This window comes from Lactuca serriola, chromosome 1 (assembly GCF_051521515.1).
Source record: "Lactuca serriola cultivar US96UC23 chromosome 1, Lser_US96UC23_V15, whole genome shotgun sequence".
Classification (NCBI taxonomy): domain Eukaryota; kingdom Viridiplantae; phylum Streptophyta; class Magnoliopsida; order Asterales; family Asteraceae; genus Lactuca; species Lactuca serriola.
The window spans coordinates 124,628,229-124,637,877 of record NC_136408.1 but is presented as its reverse complement, the minus strand read 5'-3'; the positions used below and the strand labels follow the sequence as shown (position 1 = coordinate 124,637,877).

The window sequence follows — 9,649 nt, the reverse complement described above, 5'->3', positions numbered from 1 at the left end:
AAAAAAAATCATATATTTCGGGTAATACCCGAATTACCCAAACCCGACCCGATACCCGAATTACTCAAACCCGAATTACCCGAATTTAGTTTGGGTAGGGTAACGGGTAATTTTTCTAACATGAAAAACCCGAATTACCCGAAACCCGAAAAAATTACCCGTTCAACACCCCTAGCTGGGAACATATATCCCATCTTATACTTTTTAATAGTTCGGTTCTGGGATTTCTCTTTAAGGTTCAGGTTTTTTGTGCGACAATCCTTCTGGTTATCAAATAAAATAAGAAATAAATACCCTGGTTTATAATAAATTTATTTAATTTCTTTCTTCATAACTTATTAGAGTATGCAACCGACACATACACGTAGCCTTACAATTGCAACTGGTCAATATTTTGTCGCTTAGTTATTTACAAAATCTTTTAATACAAGTTGACCATTTTAATATATTTCTTTCTTTTTCCGAGTACGTCTATGTATTCACATTTGTTCAATATTTGGTCAAAGCTTTCCCATAATAAATGATAGAAGTGATCATTTATATTATGTTTTATCTCTAATTAAATAAAATATGTAAAATTTAACTAAAACGATGACAATAGCAGAAGACTAGCAGCATCATATAAGTCAATGATGTCTACTTTTTGAATTCATATATACCAAGACTCCTTCAATAATGTCATGATCATGATGACTATTTTTTCTTATGGACCAAGTCTAAATCTAATAATTGTCATCAGCTGCGACTTCCTTCGGATTTTCTGAAAAACAAGTTAACATCAAACTGTTACTTATTTTCTACAATTACTTCGCTAAATAATTCAAACATGGATTCATACTCATTCATCCGATCATTGTAACGATATTGTATTACCAATTTATTATGGAAACCGGTCTTCTTCGGGACTATCTGTAAACCTCACCAATGAAAATATTGAATCCTTGTATTTTTGTTTGCAAATTTTTGATTTGGAAGTCAAATGCAAGTACATAGAGCCACACTTCATGGATGTAGGATACATCTATGTCGCTTTTTTACTCTTCTTACTAATAATTTTGATCTCATTTGCAACGTATCCCTTAAAATTTGTTGTCTTTCATATAGATCGAAAGTAATTTTCTGACTTCGTAACACAATTCTTGTCTGTGTGTATACATAGGCTTAATATTTGGTTGTAGTTCTTGTTTCTTTTGCACCTTGAAATATGTTGTCTATCATATAGATTGAAAGTATTTTTTTTTTTGTTTTGTTTGTGTTCATGGGCATATCTTTACATCTTTCTTTTCAGTTTTTTTTTGTGATCTTGGACATCTCTTAACATCTTTCTTTTCGTATATTGATTCATGTTGAGGGTGTTGGATGGTGACACTTTGGATTGGGAAAAAAAATGGGGCATATTTTCATATTGTTGCATATAATCTTGAGAAGTATCATATTGCATATTATATTTCAATGGATATATTCATTTTACAATAGCTGTTGAATTAAAATATGACCAATTGGGAATATGGCATTATATATATTAAGGTTGAACTTTTTTAGATTGTATGACTTTAGAGTAACAACATATTTATATGCACCATGATGGCTAATATAATGTCTTTTTCCTTTCAAACATCTATAAAGTAGAAATTTTCTTAAAAAGAAACTATATTAGCCACATCATGCATATAAACTTGATGCTCCCTAAATTGAAGTGGAGTAACTTCAAGTGTTTATGAGAAGCTCATGTGGGAAAAGAAAAGGGTGCACATCTCTATTTATAAAGGGATAAACACCCAACTTTTGTTTTCACTACCGATGTGGGACACAAAGATGGGGTGGAAAGGAAGTTAGCCATTCTACATTGTGGGGACCATCAACTATAAATTTAAGGTTTTTGGTTTTGAAATTTATAACTATAAATTAAGGAGAATTGTATATGTTTTAAAGTTTTTCAAACCAATCCCAAAATCTATCAACAAGGCACTTCTTCCAAATTTCATAGGTTTTATTCTTGCAACAATCACTCTATTACAACAATTGTGTCCGATTTAAAATAAGCTTTCTGAACCAAAATACAAAACCATCGACTAAATCGCACTTTTTGGCCAAATTTAGGACCCATCCATAGCTATCTTTTGGTAAGAATATAATTTATTTAAAATATTTTCTTCAGTTAATATGTAAATCAGATACACAACAGTCTGTATAAATCAGATACACAACAGTCTGTTAGTTTAATACATAATATAATAAAAGTAAATCAGATACACAACACAACAGTCTGCTAGTTTAATACATAACATAAAAACTTAGCATCTAGCATCCACAACGGGCCCATACACATTGAAATTGAAACTCTCGTAGTCTCATAAACTAAACAAAAGGAAAGGAAAAGAAATAGTACTTAAACCTTAAAAGCATAAAGCCATGGCATCCTCTCCATTATGTAAAATAATAATTATGCTACTCCTCATAGCTATTATAATTATTCTTATAATTCACTTGCTAACAAGTTTTTCATCATTCATGTATGTATTCATGTTTAAAAATTACACATATATATAAATATGCCTACACCTCTCATATCATGTGAGAATAAAATAAACATTCAAAATCTTAAATGGAAGCCATTGAAGGATTATAGCCATTCCTATGTAACTTTTGCCATCTCCATGCAACCCTCAAACTCTTTTCAAGATCCGTATATTGTGCCGACCAATTAAGCTCACGGAGGATCTTTGACGGGTCACTAAATACTTCTGCATAGTCACCGGGTCGCCTTGGAAGGTAGTCTACTTTAATTGATGCACCCGTTGCCTTTTTACAAGCCTCCACAAATTCTTTGACTGATCTTCCTGTTAAAAAGAGTAAAAAAGAAGGATCAGGTCGTGTTTGGTTTAATCGATTCTGGTGAAATGACGGAATTGGGATTCGCGATTCCATTCCGTGTACGTATGGAATTCAATTCGGACGGATTTCATGTTTGATGGATCGTCGTAGGATGTGTTTGGTACATGGATTCCGGTGGAAGACGACGGAATTTGAATTCAAGATTCCATTCCACGACCGCGTGAGAATTTACAATTTCGTTGTGTTTTAGTTCCTTTGATATATTACATTCCTTTCAAAAACGTTATGCATACCAAGCTTTATGTTTATTTACAAAAATACCCTTTTTCACAAAAATATATGGAACAACTTTCTTTTTTTTAGAACGTTCTAGAAAAAAGTTTCGATAAAAAATACTAAATTGCCAAATTTCTTTTTTGAATTATGGACTTAATGAGAATATGACTTAATCTTGTAAGCTATATATACGTATTTCTTTTTCACTTAATACAGAAAGACTGACTTAATAGAAAAATTCAGAAAAATGAGTTTTTTCCCACTAAAAATCTTTAAACATCGTTTTATCAAGATAGCACTTCATGAGACCCATGCCAATGGGAAAAAAGATTGAAATTTTTTTGTAACCTCTCACATGTGCAAAAGACGTAAATGCCCTCCTCCAAACCATACCACCTTAAAGATAATGAATGAAAAAATCGAGATGCATACCTCTTCCTGTCCCAACATTGTAAATTCCAACATGTCCTGGTTTTGCTTTATTAAGTGCTTTAACATGAGCATCAACTAAATCAGTCACATCAATGTAATCCCTTATACAAGTTCCATCAGGGGTTTTATAGTCCGTTCCTCGAACCTGTATCACATAGGTCATAAGTCAACAAGTCAAACATACTTAACAATATCATATACATGTAAGGGTTTCTTTTTGACTTAATACAGAAAAAACAACTTAATAGAGAAAATTATGGATAAAAAAATAAAAACTTTCCCCATCAAGTCCTAACTTTTTACAAAATTACCCTCATTTACTTTTTCCTTCCATTTCCCAAGTGTGCCATCATCTTCTTAGATAATTTTAAGCATCATTTATTCATACAACACTTAATATAGATTGATAACAAAGACGTGAGTTTTCTTTGCTATTTAATCGAATATAGAGTATATTATATATTTGGTCCCTGAGCATAGTCAATTTTTGCAAATTTGGTCCCAAAATGTTTTCTCTTGCAATTTTTGTGATTCTTTTGAGGTTCTTGTAACGTTTTTTATTTCTATTCCAAGTAAAATGTCTATTTCTGCCCCTGAGTATAGCTTATTTTTGCGATTTTGGTCCGAAAAGTATTAACTTTACATGGACTGGGCCAAAAATGTCGCAAAAACCTCAAATAAAGAGAAAATTGAAAATGATAAAAAAAAATGTAATTAACTCTAGAACATAACTATAAAGTTTGCATAAAATTCATTAAAAAAAAAAAGGAAAAAAGAAAATGACCTTGAGGCCATTGGTGATTCCACGAGCTGCATCAAAGCATGCACCCGATATTCTTCCATGTTCACGGAGTTCTGGCCTTGGTGCTTCTCCTAATCTTCCCTCCGGATCAGAACCAATCACATTGAAGTATCTGAATTTTTTTTTTTAAAAAAAAGCAAGAAAATAAGGACATTAGACAACTCACACTGACACCTTGTACTTTGTTTGACATGTATTAGATTAAGAGTAGGGGTAATAATGTCAATAGGACAAAAATTGCAACTTTTTGTCCCATCCATTAGATTAAACAAGGTCTTGCTCTTGGTTCCCTCCTATGCGCAAAACACCAAAATGCCCTTGTTTGACATGCATTGGACTAAGACTAGGGCTAATAATGTCAATAGGACAAAAATTGTAACTTTTTGCCACATCCAGAAGATTGAACAAGGACTTGCTCTTGGTTCTCTCCTATGTCCAAAAGACCAAAATGCCCTTGTACTGCGTTTGACATGCGTTGGATCAAGACTAGGGCTAATAGTATCTATGAGACAAAAATTGCAACTTCCCGTCCAAAAGACTAAACAAGGACTTGCTCTTGGTTCTTTCCTATGTGCAAAAGACCAAAATGCCCTTGTACTGCGTTTGATATGCATTGGACTAAGAATAGGGCTAATAATGTCAATCGGACAAAAAATGCAGCTTTTTGCCCCATCCAAAAGATTAAACATTTACTTGCTCTTGGTTCTCTCCTATGTGCAAATGACCAAAATGCCCTTGTACTACATTTGACATGCATTGGACTAAGAATAGGGCTAATAATGTCAATCGAACAAAAAATGCAGCTTTTTTGCCCCGTCCAAAAAATTAAACATTAACTTGCTCTTGGTTCTCTCCTATAGGAAAAAGACCAAAATGCCCTCAAACACGTAAAATACCAACCTTAGAATCATCACGGCCATATCCGAGTTTTTATGGAAATCCAAGATAATATCTTCCGCCATCTTCTTGGCTTTTCCATAAGGATTAATCGGAAGCTGGAATATGCAACAAAAAGATATCATTTACACAAGTTTATAAGGGGCCTTTTATTATTGCATATCAATTTTAGTAATTTAAAAGTAAAATTTGGTAATTTAAAATGCCCGTTTTTTGTTTTTGTCAAGGGAAATTACCTGGGGAGTTTCTTCTGTAATTGGCATCTTTTCAGGCTCTCCATATGTTGCACAAGTACTAGAGTATATTAGTGTGTTCACATTGTGTGCTGACATGGCCTCCATCACCCCAAGTGTATTTGATGTAATATTGTGATAATACCTGAAATATTAAAAAAATTTAAATAAAATACTTCTAAAAGCAAGTTAAGCCATTGCATAACATTATTAGCATCCTAGGGATAAGACATGACATTGACAAGACAGAATAAGTTGTACTGTGTTTGACATGCATCTGACTGGAACTAAGTCCAAGACTGATGTCAACGGGACAAAAATTGTCACACCCAAAAAAGATTGGGCAAAGACTCTTCTGCTTATTTTAAGTCTATGCAAAAGACATGAATGCCCTCCTTGTCATCATCATTGAAAATAGCCCAAGAAAGTTTGTCTTGTTCTAAGGTTATTTTCAATGATGAAGATGAGAAGGGCAATTATGTCTTTTACACCTTTTTTGGTAGGACAAAAATTTGCAAATTTATCCTCATTGACATTACTCCTAGTCAAATGCACATCAAATACAGTACAACCTGTTTTGTCCTTTTGTCCTTATCTGTAAATTTCCCTAATAACCTCCAAAAACCAAGTACTTAGGAGTGGGACCCACAATACTAACTAACAATTTTTGGGATGTGATGTCATAATTCGATTCAAATAACACTTACTTTAGGGGATCAAGGGTACTCTCTCCAACATATGCAACTGCAGCAAAATGCATCACTGCATCAAATGCATTTTCAGCAAAGATTTTGTTCACCTAAACTCTTTTGATCAAGGAAACAACGAATAAACATTATCAACATTTATTCTTACTAAGGCAAGCATGCAGGGACATTTTGGTAATTTGGTTGTAGGTTTAAATTTCAAAAAGGATACGGCTTTTGGATCTCCCAAATCAGCATAAATGAATTGAAGTCTCCCATGTTCTGGGAAGAGATCTTGAAGAACTTTGATAGCTCCTAGGTTTCCACGAGAGAGATTATCCTATCACACACCAAAATTTAACGGTATAAAGTTTCGATTTTTTTAATGACTTAATCTGAAAAACTATATACGGATGTTTCTTTTTTAATAAATCAAGAAAGAAAGTTTTCCCTTATTAAGTAACAACTTTTTTATAGATTTGTGTTATTTTCTTGAATATTTTTTAAACATCATTTATGAAAACAATAAGAAATAGATTAAAATAGAAAAAATACCACTATAGTGACACGATGATTATCTTTTAGAAGGCGTAGGGCTGCATGTGAACCAATATAACCAGCACCTCCAGTTACTAACACATGAGTGACACCAGTTTCATGTTGAGAAAACTTCAAATCAAAAACACAAAAAAAATGAATCAGATATTTAATGTGTAATTTAATAGTGCAACAAATAAGATCCAACAACCCCTAGCAAATATCAAAAATACCCTTTAATAGAAAACCTATAAAGGAACATCATCAACTAATTTGTTGAATCTTTCCTAAAAGGGGAATTTTAGACAACTTATGGGAATCCCAAAATAGAAAGTTTTGCAAATTTTGTAGGGATTTAAAGAAAAGAAAGAGGCATAATTGAATAAAAGGAATACATACAGGACTAGGGGTGTTGAAAGATGGGGATTGTTTAAGCATAAGAATGCATATTGCAGTAAGTCCTGCAGCTAAAAGGATCTTTCCTACAACACCATTTTTCTTCTTTGGGTCCACATAATCCATGCCTACAAACACAAAAGGAAACAACTTCAAATCTGTGTACTTGATCTGTTTCTGAGCATATAACAGAAGCTGATAAATCTTGGAAGATAGTGAAATGAAGATTTTATGAGATGATTAATGGAGTAAATTAGTGAAAAGATGTTAATATTACCTCCGAGAGGATGAGATCGGGTAGGCCTGGGTTGAGTTCTTGATCTGCTAGGGTTTAGCATTTGTTGAAGAATCTCGCTATGAAAAATGTAATTACAGATGAATCTGATGCGAGTCATTGAAACAATACTTTTGTTATTCGTTATAGAAAAAGGAGATTCAACAAAAAAACAAACAAACGAGGGACCTCTAAAAGGTACGAGTTATTATGTCGACAACTGAAACTGGCCCCTCTTGCTATCAATTCGCTATACACAATTCAAAATTCAAACAAACCATCTCGAAAACAGGGAAATTTTGGAATTTCAAAAACCCATCACAGCTCAATCGCCGACAGAATTCAAACAAACAGTAAAAATTCTCGATCAATTTCAATATACAAAACCAAAATTCAAACACGCGGATTGGAGGAATCGAAGAAGGAACATCATGTAAATTGTAAACGATCCACAGAGCTAGAAGATTGAGTAAAACAACAGTAAGTGAGGTTAAAACTTAAAACCGTTACCTGAAAATGTAAGCATTTAAAGCAGCAGGGTATGTGAAAGATAATCAGACAAGATCTGTGAAAGGAGCAGAATCGAGGGGTAGGGAGCGAAGTACGACTTTACAACGCCAATGAATGTAGTGATATGATATAGTACGAATTGGGTTTTGATTGATTGAAATTTGGGAAAAGGGAAAAGGGTTTAATCAAGAACAAAAACGTAAGAAGGAGAAATGTAGAGAAGACGAAAAGAAGAAAAGAGTGGTGGTGGAAGTAAGTATCGGACCAAGTCTTCCTTACCTTCTCGTCGTCTGTCACGTTTTCAATGGAGGAATAGGAGTTGGGTATGCGGAGAATTCCTCGTTTGTGATGCCATGGTCACGTAAATGGTGGGGTAAGAGGTGTGGGCGCCATGGGAGGGAGAGAGGAACACGTAGGTTTACTAGTCAATTGATTACCCTGTTTTCTGCTTTAGAAAAAAGCTTCAACTTTTAGGTGTTTTGGACATGGGTTTCAACATTTTATTGGTATTTATTGGTGTGAGATGTAACAATATACGTATTATATTGTGGGTTTCTCTTTTAGATATTTTTGTTATTAAATTGAATATTTATAATTTTATATCTTGATATGAATGTGTGAAGTAACATGCAAAATCATGAATGTAATTTTATTTAAGTCCTAACATTGTAATTTTAAAAAAGTATTAAGATTTTTTTAAATAAAATATTCCCTCTTGTAACATTGTAATTTTTTTATTAATGTATATAAAAGTCAATTTAATAATAATAATAATAATAATAATAATAATAATATTATTATTATTTATTTGGTATTTGGATATGATTATAATAATTTGCTATACTTTTTAAAATAGTATATATTATTAGAAAAATAAAAATAGGATATCATTAAGAAACAAAAACAAAATATTGTAGTATTTTTATATTTAACCCCAATATTGTTCATACGATTATTAACGAAGTAAAACCTTACACCTGTCGACTTTTATTAGTTTAGGAAAAAACTTCTGCCATATAGTATTTTACAAACCATGTGCACAGCGAGGATAAACTTCACGTAGGTACAAGGTTATGGAGGGAATGGTATCCCTTCCTAATGAAATTGAGTGTTACGTAACAATTATCATAAAAATATGGTTGTATGTCACACCCAATAAGTGTTGTTACACTTAATTTAAAATGTTAAAAAGAATAAAGAAAAAAAATACATTTAAAAAAAAATACAACCATTCGACGGTCGATTGGAATGACCATAGAAAGAGAGAAGCGCCCATTGGAGTATCACAATGCGGTCTCTACCGCACCAAAACCAAAGGGAGGGGGCGGCATTCTAAGCTGATGTGGCAAGAGAGTGCACCGTTTACCGTATCCACTCTCCAAGCCTAAATACCCCAAATTGTTTTGTTTCAGTGTACAATTTTGTGAGTAGATTATTGTTTATATACCCCATACTTTATGTAACTAAGCTAGGCGTATACTAATATTATTTTTTAATAAAATTGTTATTATCATCATATCATACATACTTATAATAATATTTTTTCTTAAATCTCATGCATTTGAAACTCCTTTTGTTAACTTACTCAAACCACATTCATTTGAAACTCCCTTTTTTAACTAATGCAACTCAAAAGTTTTCTTAATTATGATTTAACCATCAAAAGTTTTATAATTTATATTATGTTTAATTAAAATTTAGTGAAAAGTTTACTATAAAAAAAGTTAATCTTTTGGAAAGACATGCATACAAATCATATACAAATTTCAAA

The 9,649-nt window shown here is 32.5% G+C and overlaps 1 protein-coding gene across 2 annotated transcripts; it reads right to left on the bottom strand.

Moving 5' to 3' along the window:
- Positions 1 to 2,389: 2,389 nt before the first annotated feature.
- LOC145098287 (UDP-arabinose 4-epimerase 1-like) lies at positions 2,390 to 8,359 on the bottom strand. 2 transcript variants are annotated; one of them, XM_079035937.1, is made up of 11 exons: positions 8,158 to 8,359; positions 7,372 to 7,475; positions 7,098 to 7,222; positions 6,717 to 6,830; positions 6,394 to 6,501; positions 6,183 to 6,274; positions 5,479 to 5,620; positions 5,246 to 5,340; positions 4,328 to 4,457; positions 3,544 to 3,688; positions 2,390 to 2,840 (listed from the first exon to the last, which is right to left on the bottom strand). In XM_079035937.1, exons 2-11 carry the CDS (start codon positions 7,430 to 7,432, stop codon positions 2,602 to 2,604), a joined length of 1,251 nt encoding a protein of 416 aa, XP_078892063.1. In that variant the 5' UTR covers positions 7,433 to 7,475; positions 8,158 to 8,359; the 3' UTR covers positions 2,390 to 2,601. The 2 variants fall into 2 exon arrangements, with proteins under 2 accessions (XP_078892063.1, XP_078892060.1); XM_079035934.1 differs by having other exon boundaries at positions 7,879 to 8,358.
- Positions 8,360 to 9,649: the final 1,290 nt, after the last annotated feature.

Excerpts from the sequence above, each read along its gene's own strand:
- LOC145098287 (XM_079035937.1), bottom strand. The coding sequence starts at position 7,432 with ATGCTAAACCCTAGCAGATCAAGAACTCAACCCAGGCCTACCCGATCT. Across the intron at positions 5,621-6,182 it reads AGTACCCTTGATCCCCTAAA|GTATTATCACAATATTACAT; the intron begins GTAAGTGTTATT and ends TTAATATTTCAG. Across the intron at positions 4,458-5,245 it reads ATGGCCGTGATGATTCTAAG|ATACTTCAATGTGATTGGTT; the intron begins GTTGGTATTTTA and ends AAAAAAATTCAG.